This window comes from Lycium ferocissimum, chromosome 5, assembly GCF_029784015.1.
Source record: "Lycium ferocissimum isolate CSIRO_LF1 chromosome 5, AGI_CSIRO_Lferr_CH_V1, whole genome shotgun sequence".
Taxonomy (NCBI): Eukaryota; Viridiplantae; Streptophyta; class Magnoliopsida; order Solanales; family Solanaceae; genus Lycium; species Lycium ferocissimum.
The window spans coordinates 28,099,365-28,126,105 of record NC_081346.1 but is presented as its reverse complement, the minus strand read 5'-3'; the positions used below and the strand labels follow the sequence as shown (position 1 = coordinate 28,126,105).

Genomic DNA, 26,741 nt, shown 5'->3' with positions numbered 1-26,741 from the left:
CGGGGGTTTTTTTTTAAATCTTGTTTAATCCGGGTCGTGAATTCTTGAATTAAGTAGTTACTTAGTTGAATCATTCTAATTTCGTGGTTTATGGTTTTGGAAGTTAGGGTTTCTATGAAATTTGAGGGTTTTCGATTTAAGGTTATAATTGATGATTGATTCAGTCTAATTAGCAATTGAAGGTTAGTATTAGACTTCCTAAGTTTGGATTAACCGATTTTTACCTAAAACTCCTATTTTGCCCTTATGTGCCAGTTTTCGCTCTTTTAAAAGGTTTCTTTCGATTCGAATAGTATTGTAGCTTTATGAGTATCGTTAGTCTCCATTTCTAATATAGAATGCGTTGTTGAATAGACTTTGATTGTTCGGAAGCTCCCTAGCGTGCAAGGCTCAAGCTGATAGTTCGTGGCACCCGCCTAAGACGTGGTAGGTTACGCTTACCTTTCGATTAGACTCCAGTTAGTGAAGCATATGTAGGAGTTAGACATTCACCATGAAAGTATTCTTAGGCCTTCGGGCTGTGTCAGATGAATTCATTAGGTTGGTTGTTGTTGTCCGTGGGCTTGTCTTTTTTTTTTTTTAATTTATCGTTTTTCAAAAAAATTGTTTTTATTACATGGGGGTACAGGAAGGCGATTGTCACGACCCCACTAGAGGGCCATGACGGGTACCCAGAGCTGACTACCGAGCACCACTGATCAGACTTACAATCAAATTCAACATGAATATACACCTTATCCAACACAAGCTTATCATGAAGTAATTCTGAAATATCTCTCAAAACATACATATATACATAAGCCCACGAGGCTACAAAATGATGTACAGAATATACACTGAAGAGATCATAGAATATCTACTACCCACAAACATGTATCTACGAGCCTCTAAATGGAGTACTGATATCATAAGGACGGGACGACAGACCCCACCATGCCCCACATATGCACACAAAAGAATATACCAATAAGTGGCAACTCCGGAGTAGTGGAGTGCTCCTATAAGTCTGCTGAGTAAGCTCCTAGGGATCCGGACCATCTCCCTGTCTACCTGCAGGCATGAACGCAGCGTCCATAAAGAAAAGGACGTCAGTACGAACAATGTACTGAGTATGTAAGGCATGTATAATAGCATAATAAAGAAATAAAAGAACTCAAGATAAAGAAATAACATGTACTGCTAGCCTCTGAAGGCGGATATCATGCATGTTAACTTTCTTGAACACCTTTCATACATACATTCATATGACAGAGTAAGCGAACTCCTAGACTAGCTAGTTGGTGAAGCTCACAGACTAATTCGTTCTTTTCCGGCTGAACATCACATAGGCTGCCCATGGATTTATGGCTAAGAGCATCGGCAACCACATTCGCCCTCCCGGGATGATATAAAATACTCACATCATAGTCTTTCAATAGCTCTAAGCATAGCCTCAACCGTAGATTCAACTCCTTTACTTGAAAATATATTCGAGACTCTTGTGATCTATATATATATCAACATGAAAACCGTACAAATAATGTCTCCATATCTTTAGTGCATGAATAACTGCAGCTAATTCAAGGTCATGGGTCGAATAGCTCTTCTCATGTTTTCGCAACTGCCTGGAGACATAAGCAATAACCTTACAGTGCTGCATTAACACACAGCCTAACCCAACACCGGAGGAATCACAATAAACAACATAGCCTTCTGATCCTTCCGAAATGTCAGATCAATCGAGGTCAATCTATTCTTCAATTCCCGGAAACCGCATTCACAAGACGGTCCCACCGAAATTTTATCGATTTCGAGTTAGTTTCATCAATGGTGCGTGCAAATAGAAGAAAATCCTTCCACAAATCTTCTATAATATCCTGCCAATCCCAGAAAACTACGGACCTCTGTAGGCGTTATAGGCCTTGGCCAAGTCTTCACAGCCTCAATCATTTGAGTATCTACTCGAATACTATCAGCCGAGATAATATGACCCGTAAAAGGTTACAGAATTCAACCAGAACTCACATTTTGAAAACTTGGCGTATAGCTCTCGAGTCCGAAGAATGCCAAGGACCGTACGTAAATGATCTGCATGCTCTGCTTCTGATCGAGAATACACCAAAATGTCATCGATGAACACGATTACAAATAGATCCAGGAAAGGTCTGAACACATTATTCATCAAATTCATAAACACTGTTGGAGCGTTAGTCAACCCGAATGACATTACCCGCAATTCATAATGGCCATATCTAGTTCTGAAAGCCGTCTTCGGAATATCTTTTTCTCTAACTCTCACTTGATGATATCCGGATCTCAGATCTATCTTTGAAAACCACTTAGCACCCTGCAATTGATCAAATAAATCATCGATTCTCGGAAGTGGGTATTTATTCTTTATTGTCACCTTGTTCAACTGCCTATAATCAATGCACATTCGCAAGGAGCCAACTTTCATTATCACGAACAATACAGGTGCTCCCCACGGTGATGAACTAGGCCTAATAAATCCCTTCTCGAGCAGATCCTTCAGTTGTGCCTTTAACTCTTTCAATTCAGCTGGAGCCATTCTGTAAGGAGGAATAGATATGGGTTCGGTGTCTGGCAGCACATCACTACTAAAGTTAATCTCCCGTTCCGATGGAAGACCTGAAAGTTCTTCTGGAAATACATCCGTAAAACTCATTTACTACCGGAACAGATTGAAGAGTCGGCAGCTTTGCTTCGGTGTCATGAACTCAGACTAAATGGATAAATATAGCCTTTAGCAATCATCTTCCTTGCCTTGAGATAGGAAATAAACCTACCTCTTGGAGATGCCGTGTTGCCTTTCCATTCAAGCACTGGTTCTCTCGAAAATTGGAACCGAACCATTTTTGTCCTACAATCCATATTAGCATAGCAAAAAGTCAACCAATCCATGCCTATAATAACATCAAAGTCTAACATTTCTAGCTCAATCAAATCAGCTACGGTGTGACGATCACACACCACAATCACACAATTCTTATATACTTGTTTAGCTATTACTGGATTATCAATCGGAGTAGACACTTCAAAAGGTTCGATTGGCTCGGATTTTATCCTAATACTGCCAGCAACATAAGGAGTGATATAAGACAAAGTAGAGCCCGGGTTAATCAAGGCATAGGCATCACAGGAGAATATGGATAATATACCTATGACAACGTTAGGAGAGGACTCAAGATCCTGTTGTCCGGCTAAAGCATAAACACGAGGCTGAGGGCCACTCCGATCAGACGTCGCTCCTCCGCCCTACCTCGCCCGCCGAAGTCCGGGAAGCCCGCTTCGCAGGCACACGAAGAAGAACCAATCGCTGATCCGGTGGGTCGAGCCTTATCTCTATCATTCCTTAATGGACAATCGCGCATCATATGACCAACCCAACCACATGTGCATAACAAGAACCCGAACCTAAGGCAAAGACCGTCCGGAATATGGCCCGCCACACCGAGTACAACGAGCAGGGGCCTTATCCGGCCGGAATCACCTCGATACCGAACTCCGGAACTCTGTAGAGCTCGGCTCGATCCGGAATAAATGGAGTTGTCAAATTTGCTACCAAGAACCGAGGAGGCGCACTAGCCATGCGACCGGGGCCCGAATATCTGTGAATATCGTTGTTCCGACCCCCTCTATACTCACTACTAGGCACGGTGAGATCCGCCCTCTCTTACTATACCCTCTATCGAATCACGCCACCCCGCGGGGCCGATGTCGTCTTCTAAATTCTGAGCATGGGCTTGAATGCAAGAGATATCCATCCCTTCCTAGAGTAAAGTTGTCAAGCAGTCCTTGATCAAATGTGGCCCTAAGCCACTCACCAACCGATGCACTTGGTCTCCCATATCGGCTATCATGGTTAGGGCATATCTATCTAATGAATTAAAATGGAGACTATACTCCCGAGCACTCATATTCCCTTGCCTTAAATTTAAAAACCTGATAGCTCGGGACTTCGAGTGGCAAATAATGACGAATAAAAGCATCTACGAATTCCTACCAAAACTGGGGGAGGTACATTTTCCCCTCTCAAAAGTATCCAATTATTATACCAAAGAACCGCTACATCCCGCAACCTATAGGACACCAACTCTACTGACTCAGTATCAGAAGCATGTATTATCCTTAACGTCCTCAGCATCTCATCTATAAAGCCCTGCGGGTCTTCATCCGGCTTGGACTCAAAAAATTCTGGAGGATTCAAACTCATACAATCATGGGCTCTCGCACTAGTCGCTCTGTCACCAGGGCCTGCACTCTACCGCTGAGCCTGAGCAGCAACTAACTGGGTCAATAACTAAATAGTCTCGGTCATCTGCTGGCCCGAAGCACCCGGTGGAGGAACTGGAGGCATTGGAGCAGGAGCTAAGGCCCCTTCATGCTCCTCTAAAATAGGTTGAGTGTGAGAAGTACGTGATGGAGCCTCACCATGAGACTCACCCTCCTCTTATGTATCGGGGACTCCCATTCAGTCCTCCTTCCTGTCGCTGTCTTGCCCTTCTGGGCAACAGTTACTTTCCTCTTCACAGGCATAGCTGAAATCACAACGCACAATTAGAGAGAAAAGGGGAATCTTACATTATAGCTCTATCGCACGATCTATGAAGAAGAAGGACGGTCATTATTCCTAAATGCCCCGCAGCCTCTCGTTTATAAGTATGGTGTGCTTCACACCCATAAACAAGACTCTACTGCACACGGCTCGTAGCCACACCCTAGGACGGAACTACTCTGATACCACTTCTGTCACGACCCCACTAGAGGGCCATGACGGGTACCCGGAGCTGACTACCGAGCACCACCTATCAGACTTACAATCAAACTCAACCTGAATATACACCTTATCCAACATAAGCTTATCATGAAATGATTCTCAAATATCTCTCAAAACATACATATATACATAAGCCCACGAGGCTACAAAATGATGTACAGAATATATACTGAAGAGATCATAGAACATCTACTACCCATACACATGTATCTACGAGCCTCTAATTGGAGTACTGATATCATAAGGATGGGATAGCACCCCGCCATGCCCCACATACGCACACAAAATAATATACCAATAAGCGGCAACTCTGGAGTAATGGAGTGCTCTTGTAAGTCTGCTGAGTAACCTCCTAGGGATCTGGACCGTCTCCCTGTCTACTTGCGGGTATGAACGCAGCGTCCATAAAGAAAAAGACGTCAGTACGAACAATTTACTGAGTATGTAAGGCATGTATAATAACATAATAAAGAAATAAAAGAACTCAAGATAAAGAAATAACATGTACTGCTAGCCTCAAAAGGCGGATATCATGCATGTTAACTTTCTTTACCACCTTTCATACATACATTCATATATGTGTATATATATCATCATTAATCTTTGCGGAACGTGCAGCCCAATCCATAATATCATATATTGCTGCGGAACGTGCAGCCCGATCCATTTTTCCATATATTCATTGTATATCTATATATTGCCACGGAATGAACGGCCAAATCCATTTATCCCTATATCCTGCGTCCGGGCATCCCGCGTCCGGGAAGATATCATCATATGCCAACTGATCAGGTGGTATTACGTATATAATGCCTCGCCCTTTTTCCCATATCCCCTGTATACATATTCATATATCCATGTACATCATATACTATAAATAGCATGCATGAGAGCCCAAGTGAAAGCTACGACTTTATCGGGGTGACATAAGGTTGGTAACCTCTGATTGCATTACGAAATAACCATCGTCGCTATGTCTCACCTCGAAGGAACTAGTATAACGAGGTGAGAGTAAAACAATGAACAACATCAAGGAAATTATGAAGTAAGATCATTAATCTCATAATACATCAATTCCTAGGCTTTGGAATCTCTAGACATAGAATCATCATCACCATTATCATGGAACACTTCTTATCTCTATCTCATAAGAAACTCTTAATAATCTTGAACTTTCAACTTTTGGAATGTAAGAAGGTCATGAAAATATATAGAAAATAGTAATATAAGAGTCATGCCTTTACGAAAGAAAGGAGACTAGCCTTACATATCTTTACGTCTCCTTAACGACTAAGCATTCTCCTTTCTAGTTCAAAACTCTTTGATTATGTAGGAATAATATTTGGAGGAAGATACTTCACTTGAGAAAACCCCAACTTCAATACAAAAGGAATTCTTGACTTCTGCAAACCCTAGTGAGCCTCCTTGCACTTGATTCACTTAATTCTTGATAATTAATTCTTGATTTCTCTTGGATTTGTGCTAATATGGTGTGGAGAATATTCTAGAGCCTTCAAGACTTGTGGAGAAGGTGAAAACGGTAAAATATGAATAAGGGTCGTCCATTTATAATTGGAACTGGAAAGTTCTTTCGACGGCCGGGTCAGACGACCGGTTTTAACGAAGTCGGCCCCGGTGTCCGTCGTCGATTCCGTGACTTGCGCTGCCGGATGCGGGGGTTGCGAAACATGTTGACGGTGCAGACATGGTCGGTCGACATCGACTTGTCATTCGATCTTGATGCCCGATATCTGCCAGAATTTCTCGCGATCGATTGGGATTGCGTCAATTCAATTCTTTCAACTTACAATCCTGTAAAGTATCGGGAATACCTACGGGTACATTTGTACATGAGGTAAGACACTTTATGTCCCCAAACTTGGGCACGGGTCTCCTATTCTTAAGGCATACTCGACTAGGAATCATAAGTCCTATTACGACGAAAATGAGGGGCGTAATAGGGATTACAATGTGGGGATTCAAACTCTCACCAACAAGGTGAGAGTTCAAGTAGTCAATCAATTGAGCTACTAGATCCCTACTGTTTGTGGGCTTTTCGCCTTGTGGTTTGGGCTTGTCGCCTTATTTGTTATGTTGTGATTTGTGTATGCATTCATCTCTCTTGTTTGTGTCACTTGTCATCGAACGGAGGAAGAATCATGAGATTAGGCTTAAACTATGATGTGTGTTATGATAAGACACGAATAAGACTTTGATTTCGATTTATTGTTGATTTGATATCTTGCATGGCATACACTCTCATTTTCTATGATGTGTTGATATGAACTGTGTCTTGATATTGATGATGATAAGTGAGACAAAGGAACATCCGAGGTCTTATCCGGATAGTGTACAAAAGAGATGAGAATCCGTGATCCGAGGTTGTTACCGGAGCGAAATATGATATACTCGCTGCCCGAGGCTTCCAGTTGGGACGAGGAAGTACATGGACTTCGCGGGTCCCCTATGGGTCATGACTATTGTGACATTGCAGTTTCCATCTGTGGTATGTGTGTACAGGTTCGAGGTATTTGGCCAGTGCATTGCATTGCATATGCATTCACTCTTACATCCATTCTTCATTGTTGATTTTCACTTGGTATTGATATTGAGATGATTTCTTTGTTGATTGGTTCGTGAACGTGCTTGTTTACTTTTTTTTTTAATTTAATACCACTAAGCATGCTTAGTGGGTTTTTTATTTATTTGGAAATAAAACACTCAAGGGTTCAAATAAAGACAACAAAAACAGAACAAGAGGAATAAAGGCAACAAAATGTGAATCTAGAAGATTCAACTCCAAAAAATTCCCAAATCCAGCTCCCTCTCCAAGAAGTTGATCGACATCTTATCCATCACCTCTATCCTGAATCCAATATCCCAGAGCTGCATCAACAAGCTTGAAGTTGCGATGAGGAAGAAGTGAGCTTCCATGGTGATTTTGAGCACAAGCTGTAAATTTCTGATCTGTCATCCTCCCATAGAGTAAGCAATTCCTGTTTTCTTCTTCCAATTGATGTTGATTGTTGCTTGTAGTCATCCTTTTGCGATTTCATAACCCTAATATAATTTTAGGGTTTTCACCATTAATGTATCGCATTTAAACTTGTATTCTCCTGGACCGTATCCTTAGATACAGTATTTGAGCTTTATCCATGTTAAGAATCTTCCTAGCAACTGTTGGTAGATTCGTAAAATGATTTGCTTCAAATCTACCTGTGTTTTCCAAAGAGTAATTAGCCAAACAATCTGCTAGTTGATTACCCTCTCTGAATATGTGACTGAAATGTGCTTGGCATGCTTCCATGTCCCTTTGAATATCTTCAACAATCTCTATGAACTCCCATGGAGGTTTCCATTGTTTCTGAATTATTTGTTGTAGCATCTTTGAATCAGTCTCTATGTGAATATCTGTTAGCCGTTGGTTCCTGCAAAATAATAAAGCCTGTCTAATTGCCACTATTTCTGCTTCCATGTTTGTTGTGATGTGAATCTCCTATGACTGTGCATATATTAAGCCTCCCATATGATTCCTGATACAAAAGGCATATGAACTTCTGCCTGGGTTTCCTCTGCTTGCACCATCAGTATTGCACTTCAGTTTCCTATTATTAGGTGTCAACCATTTTACCTTAGCATAGAAGAGCTTTGGTTTGTAGTTACCCAATAATTGAACCAATTCTGACCACTCCATAGGAATATTATATAACCAGGGATATCTTAGTTTACACAACTAATGAATGTTATGTAAAACTTGATATACTAGCCTGCTATATGTGATGTTATTCCCATGTTTGACTGCATTTTTCATTTTCCATAACTCCAACATGATAATTGCTGGAACTGCTCTAAATATAGCCTGTAACTTAGTGTTAACATCTGTTGTCCACCAAGTTAAAATAGCCTGATGTAGATGTCTTCCCTCCATGCTAAAACCTGCACAAGAAGCAAAATTTCTCCATAACTTTTCAGCTATAGGAGAGGTTAGGAGAGGTTAGAAACAAAGACATGGTCTCTTGTTGGGATTGTTGCAGCACCAGCATCTAGAACAAATAGAAATATTCATCCTTTTCAGGATGTCGTCTGTAGCAATTCTGCCATGCCATGCCCTCCACATAAAAAAACTAATCTTTATTGGAACTCCTTTTTCCCAAATGAAATTAAAAACTTCTCTTTTTTCCTCTCTCTGCCTCATATAGTCCCAAGAAGATTTGACTGTAAACAATCCATTCTTGGTTAGTTGCCACCACGCTTTGTCATCCCCTCTACTTCTAAAGGCACCTTGATATGTTGTTGGATATGATTAACAACTTCTTCTGGTAAAACTTCAGATAATCTCTCTAAATTCCACCTATGTCTTGCTACATACTCTTTGACTTCCACCTCTGCATCAAAGTTGGATTCTGTAATCACATAGTAAAGTGCACCAAGTTTTGTCCAATTCTCAAACCAGAAACTTGAACTTCCATTCTTCATTTGCCACCATATATTGTGCTCAACTTGCTCTCTTACCAATACCATCTTCTTCCATGCATTTGATCCTCCCCTGGCTTGTGCTATTACTGGATGTAGCTTCTTACAATATTTGTTCCACATATATACACTCCACAGGCTATTTGAAGTTCTAAAACTCCACCATAACTTGGCAAATAAAGCATTTGAGATGTCATGTAGAGATCTAAAACCAATGCCCCCTTCTTCCTTTGGCAAACACAGCTTATCCCATGCCGCCCAATGTTTATTTCTGCTTCCTGTGGCATTATTCCAAAAAAACTTTGCAAAAAGTTTGTGTAATTGATTGATGATCCCTTTCGATGGATTCATGGCAGATAGCAAATAAATTGGCATAGTCTGTAATACATGGGCAATCAGAATATATCTCCCGCCAAAAGTTAACAACCTATTCTGCCATGACATAATTCTGTTCATCACCTTCTTCACTAAATCAGCATAGTATATACTCTTCCTTCTCCCATAGAAAACAGGACAACCAAGGTAAATGCAAGGAAATGATCCTTTTCTCATATTAGTGATCTTGTGAATTCTTCTCTCTATGTGCAGATCTACCTTATGATGAATAAAGAAACTACTCTTGTCCATATTTACTCTCTGTCCAGAAGCAGCTCATATTTCCTCAGTCTTTTCATTATCTTCTTCAAAGAAGTCTTATCCCCTGAGCAGAATAGGATAGTATCATCAGCATAGGATAAATGATTTATTTGAGGACTCCACTTAGGTAAACCATATCCTATAAAACTGGGCTTCTCATGTAATGAATTGAGACTTCTTACTAACACTTCTGCTGCTAAAATGAATAGTGTAGATGATAAAGGATCTCCCTGTTTCACACCTCTAGTTGATTTAAAGAAGCCATGACTTTGACCATTAACTAGTACAGAGTACCAATTATTAGAAACTAATCTCCAGACCACATCAACTAGCACCTCACTAAATCCAAATTTCCTCAACACCTTAGTTAAAAAAAGCCAAGATAATCTATCATAGGCCTTAGCCACAACATGATGTCCCTGATGATTTCTTGAGCCAATAGAACATTCTCCAGGACACTTCTCCCCTTGACAAAACCAGTCTGAGTAGAAGATATTAAATCTGGTAACAAACCCACCAGTCTCTCATGAAGAACTCTGGATAAAATTTTATTAACAAAGGAGCTTAGACCGATAGGTCTCATGTCTCCAAAAGTAGAAATCTGATCCTTTTTTGGAATTAGGACCAAGTTTGTATGAGTTATGAACTGAGGAAGTTCATACCCACAGAAAAATGCCCTTACCATCCAAGTAATGTCATCACCTACTATATCCAACATTTCTGATAAAATAGTCCAGTAAAGCCATCTGGACCACTTGCACTTTCTGCATTAAGACCAAACACTGCTTGTCTAACTTCTTCTTTTTCTGGTAATTGCTCCAGGTTGTGATTTTGTGGTTCACTGATTCTCCTGGGGATATGTTTCAACAAAGTAAAATCTATTGCCATGCTGTCTTCATGAAATTGCTCTTGATAGAATCTTACTGCTTCAGCTCCCATATCTTCAGCAGAGGTAAGCCAATCTCCATTCTGATCTTGAATTCTCTGAACAGTTAGATTTTTCCTCTTTCCTTTGACATAAGAATGAAAAAACTTGGTATTTCTGTCCCCATCTTTAAACCACCTCATTCCGGCTTTTTGCTTCTAGTTTTCCTCTTCCAAATATAGGAATTTACTAAGTTCTGCTTGTGCTTTGTGAAGTTCCTCCCTGTTTCCTGGAGTTGGGGCTAATTCAAACTGTAATTCTTTAACACTGATAGTATCTTCTATTGTTGCAATATATTGAAAAATATCACCAAAAGTGTCTCTGCTCCATTTCACTAAACCTTGCTTCACCTTCTTAATCTTATGATGATACACATAGAAAGGATTGCCCACGAAATCTGCCTTCCAATTATCTCTGACAGTGTCCATGAACTTATGATCTTTAGTCCAAAATTTTAGGAATTTAAATGGTTTCCTAATGGACTGAGAAACATCATCACATATTAGATGCAGTGGAGCATGGTCAGAGCCTTGTCTAATCAAATGATGAACTTTTGAGCTAGGTTTTATATCAAGGAAAGCTTGATTACAAAGCATCCTATCCAACCTTTTAAAAATACAAGCTTCCTGTGTTCTCCCATTCCACCAAGTATATCTGCTACCAATAAAACCTATATCTATCAAACCACAATTCTGAATCCACTGTGCAAAGTCCATTGTTTCCTGTACAGTAACAGGTAATCCACCTTGTTTATTCTCTTCAGATAATATCACATTAAAATCTCCCCCTACTAACCATGGAATATTATCATCAGGAATCATTTGATTTAATGCATCCCACAAATCTTCTCTGTCTCTCTCATCACACTTAGCATATACAATGGAAACTAGAATGTGATGTAAGCTTCTAATTAAATTCATCTTTATAGTAACCTGTTGTTCAGAATCAGACATCACCAACCCTTGCCACTCATCAGCCCAAAAGATCCATATCTTTCCTGAATAATTTACATGAGCATTTTGATACCTCAACCTGCTTTTATACGAATCTATGGAATCTGCACTTTGAAATGGTTCCATTAATGCTATTAAAGCATAATGGTGTCTTCTATTTAAATCAGTTAATCTCTCAAAAGATTGTTGAGTATTAACTAATCTAATATTCCAAAATAGTACTTTGTCAATCATTGACAACTGGATTGTTTGGCTTGACTATGTCTTGTTGTCACCCCAGGGGGTAGACTGTTATATCTAGCACTTCTAGCTTTGGTTGAATTCTTTTTGTGCCTCTCCATCTCCATTGGTGATAAATCCTCTTCCCTGATTGCATTCTCATAATTTTTTTGTAATGAAGAGTCTTCTTGTGTGTCCTGGAGTTCCTGTAATTGTGCTAACTGCCTTTCTTCACCTTTGGAATCTAATAAAAGAATATTTGACTCCCAGGTCTCTTCCTCTGGTAGCCTGATCCCTTCCCCTTTCTTTTCCTTAGCATTATTCACATCGGTATCATTGTTGTCATGAAGATCTCTATCAGTGGTTATACTGAATCCTTGATTCACGTGCATTGCATCACCCTTGTCAAGTGATTCAATTTCCTCTTCCTCTCTTCTGCATTTATCCATAACCTGTTCTTTCCCCAAGATTTCTTCAAAATTCCTTGCTTCCTCGGTTGTTTGAACCAACTGCCTTTCTGCACCTGAATCTGATTCTAAAGTATTTGAGCAACTCTTCTTTGGTGTTTGTTTTATTTCTTTGTTAACATTACTGCTATTTTGAGAATCAGCAGCATCCTTCATTGTATCACTGTTTTTAAAAACTTCTAACACCCATTCCTTTGCAGATTCATTACCCTCATTTATTTGATTGTTGTTTATGCTTTCCCCTTCTTCTCTTTCTCCATTAGAATGCTTCTTTATACTTGATGATGTTGATGCTTGTTTACTTAATTGTGCAGACTCCTCATCTCCATGTTGGGTTATATTTTTATCCTCTGTGGCTTGATACGTCCCCTCTTCCTCTTCCAAAGTTACAAATTTGTTGGTAATAGCAATTGAAGCATTTTCTTGATTTGCATTACCCTTTTGATTTGCTTCTTTAGTTTTTTTATCTGGCTTCCAATTTTGCCAGTTTTTTTGCCTATTATCCCATACAGTATTCCACACCTTCTCAGGTTTCTCCACTGCTCTAGTTGTGTCAACCTTCTTGCCTCCAGTTTGTAAAGGTTGTGTCTTCCCCTCTTTATCTTTACTATGTTCTTCTTGCTCCTTGGGCTTTAATTCTGGATGTATCACAAAACGGTCCTGTTCATTGTGTCCTTGTAATTTGCATCGTGTACAATATTTTGGCATGTAATCATATTTGATTTTAATCCATTGTGAAGCTATTTCTCCTGTCCCCTTCTTTATCATTCCCAGGTTTACTCTCTGCGGGAGTTTGTTCAACAAATCTACTTCCACTTTGACTCGAGCACAGCTTGGTCGAGTCTGATTTTGGGTGGCCAAATCAACTTGCAAAGGTTTACCAACCGCGGCTGCCAAAGAGAACACTGCTTGTTTCATAAAGTAATTGGGTGGCAAATAAGGAAATGATATCCAGGCAATGGCAATGGAGGTTTCTTCTTCTGGATTGAAAAAAGGATCCCACTTCAAAGTTCTCATGGGATAAACCCATTTTTGATATGTAATGTAATAAGCAGGTTTCGATAATAATTGCACATAATCCTCAAGCAACGATAGTCTAATCAAAACATATCGATTGCATAATCCAATAGTGCATTTGCCTTTCACTTCACAGTGCTTGGGAATCAAAGTACGTAGTTCTTTAATATCCAGCCAACCATATGAGAATTTCCCTATCACTGCAAATTCAAGATTCTCATGTATTATCATTTTTTGAACGTCTTCTTCATCCCAAATTAAGGTAGGTTCACCATGAACATATGTTACTGGCTGCAAGGGAATTTCTGGTTTATTGGTTTCTTTTTGTGGCTCAATCAAAGCGTGAGCATAGGTAAGGGCTGTTATGGGTGGTGTGTCTGACTGAAAAGCCTCCGGTGGAGGACCGGAGGCTGTCCAGTGGCCATAGTGGCCATGAACTGCCGTATGATGGTGGTCTTCTAGGGTTTCACGACGTAGGTTTTTTTTTTATGTGTGTTTTCCTCTTAGTCAGACCAGCCTATTTGAAGACGTGCTTGTTTACTTACATGTCTACTTATTGATTCTTTCTTCATATATCTAAACTAATTGTCGTCGGCCTACGATACCTACCAATACATAGTGTTTGTACTGATACTACCTTGTTGTACTCTTTTTTGAGTCGCAGTTTGCTATAGGATCCACTTCAGCACCTCGTGAGTGATTTCCTTGGGCTTCTAGTACAAGTTTCCAGGGTGAGCTATGTTCCACATCCACAGCCCGGAAACTCTTCTTTATCATATCTGTCCATAATTCTGAGGCAGTACTTCAGACTCTTTGTATTTGACATTTCAAACTTATGTATTGATAGTGGCTCTTGTACTATAGTTAGACCAGCTTTTGGGCGTTTGTATTAGTATTCAGCACTTAGTAGTTATTTACATATATTGAGACTGTTTAGATAAATTTAATTTTGTTGGTAAGCTTGAATTGAATGATTGAGCAAGGGAAGGGTTCGTCCACCAGAGGGGTTAGTGTGGGTGCCCACTCAACCCACGAGTTGGGTCGTGACACCTTCACGGGTGAAAACTATCATATTTTGTCGGTGAAGATGAAGTTAGAAAGCAATTTTTCAAGGTTTAAGCATAATTCTCTTCTGTTTGAAAAGAAAAGTTACACAATACTTTCGATCGACGGAATAGAAAAATTATCACTGAAAGATACTTGAAGCATGTGATGGGAAAATGCAAGAAAATTGAGTTCAAGAAGAAAAAAGACTCATCTTACAGATGTGTGCCAGTTCCAAAATACTCAAAAAAAAAAAAACCAACACAAGCACAAATTGTTAGAATAGAAATTAAGGACGAGCAGCTTTTCTAGATCGCAGCAATAGAAGTAAGGAGTGTTAGATTTTGCATCTGTTAGTGCTACAGTTTTCTAGAATAATTAATTGTTTAGTTGTGGGAGAGGTCTAATAGTTGATTTAGTAGAATATTCAGTTTTTTAATTTTAGTAAGAGTCTAATACTTTCGATATAGGAGGAGTTTACTACTTTATTTATGTGCCTATATAAAGGCTTATGATTAATAAAATTTAGATGAGACCGTCTTCATTCATATTTTCTATCTTGTTGTTTGCATCTCTCTCCAAAAATAATAACAGTGGTATCAACGTCTTCATAGATCTTAATGAGTCTGTGCATTCATTAAAAAGGAAATACTTCCGACCACTTTTAAGTCATAACTATTGTCAACCCATTTTAACCCGTGCTTATTTTTAACGCCCAATGCTATTTTCAATTCATTTTAACCCGTGCTTATTTTTAACGCTCAGGGATATTTTCAACAAATACCAATTTAAACCAATTTTTAATACATAATACCTTTAACCTTATTTTTCAACCATGACAAGCAATAGTCTCTCTTTGAAATGTCTTGCAAATCTTCACTGGTGAAAAACTATCATAGTTGGTCAGTGAATGTGAAGTTAGAAAGCAATTTTACAAGGTTTAAGCATAATTATCTTCCATTTGAAAAGAAAAGTTACACAATTACTTTTAATCGACGGAATAGAAAAATTGTCACTGAAAAATACTTGAAGCATGTGATGGGAGAATGCAAGAAAATTGAGTTCAAGATGAAGAAGAAGTAGTAGAAGAAAGACTCATGTTACAGATGTGCGCAAGTTCCGAAATACTCATTAAAAAAATTTAAAAAAAAAACACAAGTGTTATAAATATTATTTATTATTGTGGATGTCTATCTTTAGCAGAAATATTAGGGTTAGTGACTTTGGGATCAAGTCACTTTTTCCCTATAAATATAGAGGTTCTCCTTCATTGTAAATTCATCCCTCAAGAAATAATAAGAATTCTCCTCTCTTCTCTCTTTCCCTGCAATATTCTTCTTGTAGATATATTATTGTAGAACACGTTATCAGCATGAGTTTCTGCCATCTTGAGCATTTTCTTTGAAAAGATGTGTATAACCAATGGTTCGAAACTTCAAATGCATCTGCCGAATCAAGGTGAGATTATAATTCTCAAAACAATCTCCACGTAAGTATTGAATCTGATTTATTCAAATTTCAGTTTTGTTGTATTATAATTCTCAAAACTATAACTGCTACAAGCTCTCGGTTTTGCTAATACATAGGGTATTGTTTTTAAATTCCTCCATTGTGCTAAAGTGTGTTACACTTCTTCACGAGGGTTAAGCTTTGATAGGTCATATTATGTGGAAAGCATTCATGCAGGTGTTAGCTTACTATATCAACAGCTGTACCATTTTAATTAGTATATGTATTTACAAAGTGTATTTTACATAAAAGATGCATTCAAACTCTACTAGAGTTTGCATATGGCCGTGCAATATTTTTCTAGTCTAGTTACGACTAGATTTGTTTATGTCTATAATCACCGGAATAGGTAATAATTTTTATAAGTTTGTTGTGAACTTGTGATTATAACTGAAGATATATTAGAGAAAAATTCTATACATCATATATATGCCTCTATTTTCTCCTGAAGTAGCAATATCTTAAAAGAGGTTTTAAGTTATCATTATTTGATATGTTTAAAGACACGTTTAGATATATGCTACACCCCTCGTCTTCGTAGTGGTAGAACTTATGATTTTCAAGTTGGGTATGTCTTAGGAATCGAGACCCGAGCCCGAGTTTTGGAGATAGAAAGTGCCCTACCCGGTGTGCAAGGGTATCGGCAGGAATTCCTGGTGATTTACAGGGTTAGAAGTTGAACGAATCGAATCGACGCGATCTGAACCGTATTGAAAAAGTCTACGTACATTACCAAGATCGACGGTCGTCGAACCCGACGACGGGCCGTCTTTCGCGGTGAAGACAAGCTCGCAGCTGCATTCCGCCGCTGTGCGCAGTCAACGAGCACGTCGACGGACCGTCGACACGTCGACGGGTCGTCGACCCGCTTGTCGAACTGGACCACTGAAGCATTTAATTCTCCGAGTATAAATACATAGTCCACGACTTTACGTCTTATTTTCTCTCATTCCCAGATCAAAAAACCCTAATATTTTGCTCTCCCAACATTTATGGCATAGTAGTGAAGATTTGAAAAGACCCGGACCCTCGTAAACCCGAGCTTGTAAAGAAAAAGGTTGTTTCTAGGGTTTCTCCAAGAATGGGAAGCTTAGGGAGTTGAAGTTAAAGTGATTCTTGGTATTCTTGACCCCTCAAAGTATGTAAATGATTTCTACCCTTGTATTTAAGTTAGTTACTAAGAGTTTTGGTGGTTCATGTGAAGAGAAGATAGCTACGAAAGTGATAAGTCAATGAAAGTTTAAATAGTGCTTTGGGGTTATGTCAAGAGATGATTGAGGGATGTGTTTGGGTATATCTTGTTATGAGAGTGTTTCCATTAATGTTATCCTTGATATTGTAGTTGAGAGTGGATGGAATTAGGAGTTGAGGGTTTTCTACACTTTCAAGGGATATGTTGTCCATAGTTGTTAAGCTCTTTTGTAATCATGATGATTAGTGAGTAAAGTGAATAGCCTAATTAAGGCCTATGTTGTCTTAGTTGTAGACTTACGAGTTCAAGGAATAAGAATTTGACGATTGAATATATCTCCAGGTATGTTTATGTTAAGGTTATTCCTTCTTTTTTTTTTGATTTTGTCCTATGATATGAACCGATAAACGAGTAAAGAGGTTTCCATATTACTCTATTCTTATAAGTACTAAGAAATATGCTTTTGATGTTCCCGTAGCCCGCCATGGTATTTCCCCATATTCGTACCTTGTGATTTCTTGCCCTTAGTAGTATGAGTCCAAAGTAAGGCCCATGAGAGGCAAGCGTCATTTTATTATTTTAAGAATTTTGTCGTTGATTCTACTTGTACTATGCATTCACTTTCGGTTCTCGGGGTTGTCGAAAAGGCACACTTGACGGGGGGTGAGGGTGTGACTTGTGATATTACGTTTTATATGTGAAAGGCACGCTTGACAGGGGTTGAAGGTGTGGCCTATGAGTGGTCCATGAGTGGCCTATGACATTGGGATATGTACATGAGAAAGGCACGCTTGATAGGGGTGAAGGTGTGGCCTGTGATGTAACAATGAGGTGTGTACATACTAGATATATATATATATATATATATATATATATATGCATGTCCGGGGAGTTCCGACATACGATTCGGCCGATACGGACGGATACTAGTTCATACGGTATTCGTACGTATAGTTATTTCGACTTATGAGTTCGCATCTTATCTATGATTTCTATACATATATACATGTAATCTTTATTCCTTACATATTCAAGACATTATCGCATCGACTCCCCGTTGCTCGGGGGGCTGCGTTCATGCCCGTAGGTATAGGTAGACAGGGAGGAGGTCCAGCTTAGTAGGACCCTTATCCAGCAGAGATCAGTGCACACCATTCGATCCGGAGTTGCAGTTTATTTTGGTAGGCCATTCTTTTGAAGATGTGTATAGATGGGTACGACGGGGCCCAGTCCCGTCCTTGGCGACTTTATTCCGGAGAGGTCCGTAGACGGCTGTGTACTTAGTAGTCGTACGATGTAGCCTTGTCGCATTATATTCTTGTGTGCGTATATATAGCGATCTAGGCCGGCTTGCGAGATCGTTCTTTCGCATATTGTGTATATATATGCAGATTGTACAGAGTTCGGATGTTTCCTCTTTATGAGATTAGTTTGTGCCATTTATGGGCTATTGATGCTCAGCATGTTTCAGATAAGTGTTTAGGGGTGTTTGGTCGCTAGAGGTCAGTCCCCTTGTCACGGCTCATCGATTTGGGTCGTGACAGAAGTGGTATCAGAGCAGTTCCATCCTAGGGTTGTCTATAGACCGTGTCTAGTGCAGTCTTGTTTACGGTGTGTTGTGCACCACACTTATAAAAAAGGAGGTTGCGGGACATTTAGGGTAATGTCATTCTTTCTCTCTAGATTGTGCGATAGAGCCGTGTGTTAGGCGTTCGCTTTACGATGAATTGTTATGATTTCGGCAAAGCCTCCAAGAAAGCTAGCCCGTCCACAAAGGCAAGAAAGCCACGGGTGAGAGGTCCTGGGGCCGTACTCGGCAGGCCACTAGGGCTCAGGATGAGATTCAGAGTGAGAGCTCATCTGAGACATCGCATACCGTCTCCAGCACCCATCCCAGTTCCTTAGCCAGATGCACCGGGCCAGGATGTGCAGGATGATGTACAGTTATTGACCAGATTAGTAGCCGCTCAGGCTCGGGCCGTAGTGAGCCGGTAGTTCGAGGGTTAAGACCTTCCTTGAGTTAGATCCTCCGAAATTTTCGTGATAAAGCGAATATGGATCCCCGGGATTTCATCGATGGTATCACGGAGAGGACAGGGGGGGGGGGGGGGGGGGGGGGGGGGGGGGGGGGGGGTTATTCATGCAAGTGAGGTTAAGTCGGTGGAGTTAGCATCGTATAGGCTTCGTGATATTGCAGTACAGTGGTATCAGACTTGGGAGTTATTTAGAGAGGAGAATGTTCCTCCAGCTGTTTGGCGAGAGTTCGCAGATGCTTTTATCCGCCATTATTTACCTCTCGAGGTCAGGCGAGCCCGAGCAGACAAATTTCTACGTATTAAGTAGGGCAGCATGAGTGTCCAAAAGTGTCACGATCCAACCCCGTAGGCCATGACTAGTGCCCGAGCTGGGCACCCATACGGACCGATTAACCATAATCATCGTACAAACAGATTGGACATATGCAAAAGTCAGACATCAGACCATAGCTGGCATAATCAGATCTTATACGTACAAGAAGTAAATCGTCTCTCCCAAAATCTGTCACAAATACATATATACGGATCATAATCACATCTTTAACGGATGATATCACACACATAAAGCTAGGTATTAAGACTATCATAGTATAGGGGGACGTCCAATTCACAAATCACACAGTACACGGTCGAGTACCCATACCCACACATATATGTCTACAGACCTCTAAGAATCATAACAGAATCATATGACGGGACAGGGCCCCGCCGTACCCCTGAATAAACATATGCATATGCACAATAATAGAATCTGAACCAAAGTATGGGCTCCGGGTAACATGGACCGCTCAAGACCGGTACCGAACAGAACCCTAAGCCGGTGGATCATCCAAACCAGATATCCGTACTGCGCGGCATGAAACGCGTACCCAGAAGAAAAGGGGTACTGAAATATGTCACCGAGTATATGCAAAGCATGAAATATAGTAAACAGAATCATAATCAAAACCAGAAGTACAGAAAGTAAATGCAATATCCAGAATATCAAAATGCTTACTCATCAAAACGCAAATCATGCATAGGGATCTTAGAATATGGTCGCCCGCCCGTCAATGGCGCCATAACACATCATACTCCAGAAGTTTTCATATCTCCGAAACCCGACATATCACATATCACATATACACGGTACCCGGCCCATAGCGGAGGCTCGGCGAATCGACACATCATAACACCAAATATACACGGTACCCCGCCCCCATAAGCGGAGGGGCTCGGCGAACCGGACACATCATACTCCAGAATATAACATAGTGTGCACGACAACATAACCGGCCCGGGACTCGGCGAAAGATATAACAACCATATGCACGAGCAGAGTCGTGGGAGACTATATGCAGTTTAAATCACTTTCAAAAACTCCATAGAATAGTCAAAACGAATTATCATTTAAAATCAGAAAATAGTCAAATCAAGTTTTCCCCCGAATGCCACTCGGGAACATATCAACTAGAACTTTGGAAAATCATAGATACGTATCAAAATCATATGATGTAGCTTATAGAAATCAAGAACGTAATTTTGGAAAGCTTCGGGATAATAGCCATACTAAGTTCTTTCAAAAGTCATCAGAACTACATAAAGGAAAGTCGCGGGACCCACGGACGGGTATCAATCCAAGTCAGGCCCGCTTATGGAAGGCATAATCATAATATGCTACAGAATCTCCTACGAGCATATCGAGGCGATCCAGGATTACCGTCTCACGAAAGTTACGGCCCTTTTTCGACGTAGAACTTTTAAGAACAAAACTTTTTATGCAACATTTGAAAACCAATTATTCCAAAGACATAAGGGCCATTATTCCATCACATTACGAATGTCAAAGATAAAATGCAAATAAGAATCGTAGGCACACTCGGATCGCAAGAATAGAATTTTCTCGAGGCTCGTGTCATAACCTATTTACAACTAAGGCATGCCAAAAGAAGGAAGGGTTAAGCTTTACATACCTCGTCCACTTCCTAAGCTAATCCAAACTTACGTCTCAAACTTCTCTCAAATCTACAATAACATCATTTGGCGCCAAACATTAGTCATAAGCACTTAGGAATCAATTCTAGGCTAGCACTTTATTTACAAAAATTTGGGCAAAGATTTCCGTAAATTCAACAACCCCGAGAATTCAACTCGGCCCAAATCTTCAACAACAATACCAACAACCATACTACTAACATCAACAATTAATTCAAAATGCATTCTAACGTCAATAACTCTTTCTACATAATTCGAGAACATTCCATTTATTTCAAATCACCCGCGTACCATTAAGTCAACTTCAATGCTCATACATCCAAATACGTTTGAAACTATTCAAACAAAACTCAAGAATATTTCAAACAATCCACACAACATTCCCAGCCAACCAACTTACAACATCACCCAAAACCTTCCATTCTATAGGAACAACAACAACACATTCCTTTCTTCCAAATTCATAAACTACATCAATAATCCGCATGTTAACAACATTACTCTCATAAATTCAAGAAACTATATTAAAGTCACATTATCTTCCAAATCAGCCCACACGATTTATAATTTCAACTTGGATCATTAAACCTTCATTTTACAACATAAAATCCACAACACAACATCCTAAACATACCAAATGAAATTAGCTCTTCACTTCTACATCAAACCACACATACACGGCCACACACACAACACCATATTTTCATGAACTTCATTCATTTCTACATTTCACAACATGCACAAACCATTCTTAACATATAAAAAGAGGATTAAACTTACCCTTTTCCACTTTGTTCTTCAACTTGGCTAGGGTTGAGAATTGCATAAACAAGGGATTTGGTTGCTCCAACAAACACTTCATGTTGTTTAGGACCTTCCAATGAGTGGAAAAGCTAGAAGAAATAAATTTTTCCCGATCAATTTTCCATGGCCAAATTCGCCAACCTTGGCCGAAGCTCCTCTCTCTTTTTCTCCATATTTTCTCCAAGTTTCTAGAGTATGAAGAATGATGAATTAGTCTTGCTCCTCATCTAACTTGTGCATATATAATTCATCCACGTGTTCCATGTATGCCCACACGTTCGGATGAATTTAATTTGCCAAGCCGTAGGTGGGAACCACCTAAAGCCACACGGCCACATTGCTATTTTCATGAAAATTTATTAACTTTACATAATTCACTTTTAACCCCAAATTTTTCTTAATATTCCATACCAATAAAATCATAAGCAACTTATGCCTTAAAACAAAATCGAAGGTTAAGAATCTCAACCTCGTATCCCGGAACAGTCTTGTCTTTAACTTATCACAACTAGCTCGAAATGTCCCAATGTACAAAATACGGGATATAACAAAAAGCACTGTGTGTATTTCAATTCTATGGCTAGATATGCCCCAGCCATGATGGCTGAGATGGAGGACAGAGTTCACTGTTTTGTGGCTGGTTTAGGGCCACATTTGATAGATGCTTGTACGACTGCTGCATTACAGCCAGGCATGGATATCTCCTGTATACAGGCGTATGCACAAAATCTAGAAGATCGTAAGCGTCAGAGGGGTCAGATCGCAATCGTGACCGAGGCCATGGTAAGAGGGCTAGATCTTTCGACATTGGAAGTGAGTCCAGGGGAGGACGCGGGCGAAGATTCCCGTATCCATATCATTCGGTAGGGAGTGCACGCTGGCGGTTTTCGAGCCCGAGGTTTGATCGGTCTTATGACCCGAGCGGCCCGAGTTACAGCATCGAGGCTCCCAAAAGACACAAACCAGTCGGGACGGACGAGACCACCCTTACCACGACGTGCCCGTGTGGTAGCTTACATATCGAGCGTGCCGATTGGGATCGAATACCGTTATTCTTATGGCCGGGTGTACTTGATGAGAATTTTCCGTTAGGAAGGTGGCATACGGGCAATCGGCCTACGGGGTCTATAGGCCGGGTTCTTCTTCACGGTGCGCCCTTCGGGGCAAGCTTTTAGTCACCGACAGACGAGGTAGGGGAAGGAGTGGAACGTCCCGGCTCGAGCGGTCCCTCGGCCGCGTATACGTGCCCTGCAGTTGGCGGGATCGTGAGTCATCTTGATGTTGTCGCGGAATATTATCGGTTTTCTCCCATGATGTTTATGCCCGATTGATCCAGGGTTCCACTTTATCATGTGTTACACCATTTGTTGGCGGGAAAGTTTGGGGTAGAGCACTCGAGTTGATCAAACCTTTCGAGGTGTCCACGCCCGGTCGGTGATCCGAGTTTATAGTTAAAGCGGTATCGGGGATTTGCGTTGTTATAGTTTATGATCGCCACTGCTTGTAAGCGGATTTGATTGAGCTAGATATGATTGATTTCGACGTTATTATGGGAATGGAGTAGTTGGCTTCTTGTTATGCTAATGTTTAGTCCAGAACAAAGATAGTTCGGTTTCAGTTTCACGAGCCGCTCCAGATCTTTGCTACGCGAGGGCGAGTTTTATTTCCCACCTTGGGCGCGGAGAAGATGATCGAAAAAGGGTATATTTTTCACCTAGTTCGAGTTCAAGATGTGCAAGGTAGTCGCCGACTTTTCGATCCCCGTCCCGGTGGTTAATGAGCTCCCCGCAGGTGTTTTGATATGGCTTCCGAGGCATTCCCCGGAGGAGGAGATCGATTTTGCTATTGACCTATTGCAGGGCACTCGACCAATATCTATTCCTCCTTATAGGATAGCACACATCGCGAGTGAAGGAACGATTGAAAGATTTGCTCGAAGGGCTTTATTAGGCCTAGTACATCGTTGTGGGGAGCCCTAGTGTTATTTGTAAGAAAGAAGGATGGCTTTCTTTGCGAATGTGTATTGATTATATGATTGAATAAAGTATTTGTAAAGAATAAGTATCCGCTCCTAAGTATTGATGATTTATTTCATCGGTTGTAAGGCGCCAAGTATTTCTCGAAGAAGATAGACTTAAGGTCGGGATACCACCCGAGGGTTAGGGTGAAGGAAGAAGACATTCGAAGACGGCACTGGACTAGATATAGCCCTTATACGAGTCCCGTGTTATGTCGTTCGGAGCTAACTAATGCCCAGTCGTATTCATGGATTTGATGAATCGTGTATTCAAAGCCCTTTTAGATTTGTTCGTGATTGTGTTCATAGATGATATTCTAGTTTATTCGCCGTCGGGGGAGGCCGATCATCGAGAACATCTGCGGACAATGGGATTCTTCGAGGTAAAGAGTGGTATGCCAAGTTTTCTAGTGTGAGTTCACCTTGAACTTCCGTGGACTTTCCAGATCGCGTTATTTCGAAGGGCGTTAGAGTGGATGTCCGGAAGATTGATTTTGTGAAGAATTGGCCAAGGCCCACGGCACCAACGGAGATACGTAGTTCTTGGGCTTAGCGAGTTATTATAGAAGGTTTGTAGAAGGATTTTCCTCTCTTTACCCCCCATTGACCAAATTGACTCGAGAAATCGAGTTAAGTTCCGTGGACGGATGCTTGTGAGCGAGAGAGTTTTCAAAGTTGAAGGATAAGCTAACTTCGGCTGAGTTTGACTCTTCCGGAAGGAGCAAATGGCTATGTCGTATATTGTGATGCTTCAGGTGTTGGATTGGGTTGTGTATTGATACAACACGGCAGGGTTATCGCCTATGCTTCTAGGCAATTGAAGGGGCATGAGAAGAATTATCCAACCCACGATCTTGAGTTGACAGCAGTGATTCATGCCTTGAAGATATGGAGACACCACTTGTACGGTGTCCGTGTGATATCTATCTTGATCATAAAAGCCTCCGGTATATTTACGTTGAAGGATTTGAACTTGCGTCGATAGGCGATGGTTGGAGAGGTTAAAAGATTATGATGTGGACATTAATATCATCCCGGGAAGGCTAATGTGGTAGCCGATGCCCTCGGTCGTAAATCTATGGGTAGCTTGTCTCGCGTATCGCCGGAGAGAAGAGAAATGGTGCGAGGGTTCATCGATTGGCTAGCCTCGGAGTTCGATTGCTAGACTCAATTGATGCAGAGTTATTGTTCGACACACGGCGGTATCATTCTTGGTAGTTGAGATAAAGGAGCGTCCCGGTACGAGGATCGAGATATCTGACCCCTCGTAAAGAAAAGACACCCTTTGTGATCACAAGTGATGGGGTACTCAGATATCGAGGTAGATTGTGTGTCCCTAGTATTGCAGGACTCCGTCGGATTATGGGAGAGGCATTACTCCCGCTATTCTATTCACAGGCTCAACAAATATGTACCATGATCTTGGGAGGTTTATTGGTGGGATGGTATGAAAAGAGATATAACAGAATTTGTCGCTCGTGTCCAAATTGTCCAACAAGTCAAAATAGAGCACCGAAGCTTGGAGGTCTATTGGCGGCTATGGAGATTCGACACGGAAGTGGGAGGTAATTAATATGTACTTTATTACGGGGTTACCGTACTCGGCGGAAGTGTGATTCGATATAGGTCGAGTTGATAGGCACAAAGTCGGCTCATTTTACTTTATCGTCGAACTACTTATGTACCGGGGATTATGCGAGGCTTTATCTTAGGGAGATTATACGACTCGGGGTATTCTTCCGCCATCATTTCGGATAGGGGAGCACGGTTCACAACCAGATGCCGGGAAGTCTTTTCGGCAAGGATTGGGGACTCAGGTGAGTCTTAGCACCGCATTTCACCGGCAGACGGATGGGCAAGCAGAGCGTACTATACAGACCCTCGAGGATATGCTTAGAGCTTGTGTGCTTGACTTTCAGGGCAATTGGGAGGATCATTTGCTTCTTATCGAGTTCGCATATAACAACAGTTACCATTCCAGTATTCAAATGGCTCCGCTATGAGGCCTTATATGGGTATGGAGGTGTAGATCGCCCATAGGATGGTTTGATATTGGGGAAAATCGGTTGCTAGACGTACTTAATTCGAAAAGCGATTGAAAAAGGTGAAGGTAATTAGAGGTTGCTAACATCCCGGAGCCGATAGAAATCTTATGCGGATAATCGACGTAAGCTAGAGTTCAAAATGGGCGGCGGGTGTTCCGAAAGTTTCGCCTATGAAGGGAGTTATGAGGGTTTGGTAAGAAGAATTAGGCGAGCCCTCGATATATTGGGCCGTATAAGATTATTCGTATAGTGGGTACAGTGGCATATGAGCTAGAATTACCTTCGGAGTTAGAGTCGGTGCATCCAGTATTTCATGTATCTATGCTTCGTAAGTGTGCCGGAGACCCTTCAAGAGTTGTTCCAGTGAATGATATCCAGGTGACCGAGCAGTTATCGTACGAAGAGACTCCAGTGGCTATATTGGACAGATAGGTTCGTCGGTTGCGAACCAAGGATGTAGCCTCCGTTAAAGTCTTGTGGAGAAATAAGAATGTTGAAGAAATGACTTGGGAAGCGGAAAAAGCGATGAAGATTAAGTAACTGCATTTTTTCCCAGCAGTACAAGAGGTGCAGTCAGAGGCATCACTTTTCTTAGGTATTATTTCATTTCAGTTATCATGATTGGTCGTGTGAGGCCATAGTATTGTATGTTA

General features: G+C 40.8%; 2 protein-coding genes across 2 annotated transcripts; both read right to left on the bottom strand.

The window, feature by feature from the left end:
- Positions 1–8,273: 8,273 nt before the first annotated feature.
- Positions 8,274–9,877, bottom strand: LOC132057691 (uncharacterized). Its single transcript, XM_059450306.1, has 3 exons — positions 9,022–9,877; positions 8,541–8,713; positions 8,274–8,408 (listed from the first exon to the last, which is right to left on the bottom strand). The coding sequence occupies exons 1-3, from the start codon at positions 9,875–9,877 to the stop codon at positions 8,274–8,276; spliced, it is 1,164 nt and encodes a 387-aa protein (XP_059306289.1).
- A 1,092-nt stretch (positions 9,878–10,969) lies between these two features.
- LOC132057690 (uncharacterized) lies at positions 10,970–11,998 on the bottom strand. The gene has a single exon (XM_059450305.1). It carries the CDS (start codon positions 11,996–11,998, stop codon positions 10,970–10,972), a length of 1,029 nt encoding a protein of 342 aa, XP_059306288.1.
- Between the last annotated feature and the right edge of the window lie 14,743 nt (positions 11,999–26,741).

Coding starts and splice junctions, on each gene's coding strand:
- LOC132057690 (XM_059450305.1), bottom strand. CDS start 11,998: ATGATTGACAAAGTACTATTTTGGAATATTAGATTAGTTAATACTCAA.
- LOC132057691 (XM_059450306.1), bottom strand. CDS start 9,877: ATGGACAAGAGTAGTTTCTTTATTCATCATAAGGTAGATCTGCACATA. Junction 8,714..9,021: donor GGGGATGACAAAGCGTGGTG/GCAACTAACCAA, acceptor CTTCTTGTGCAG/GTTTTAGCATGGAGGGAAGA. Junction 8,409..8,540: donor ACATCACATATAGCAGGCTA/GTATATCAAGTT, acceptor TTCTATGCTAAG/GTAAAATGGTTGACACCTAA.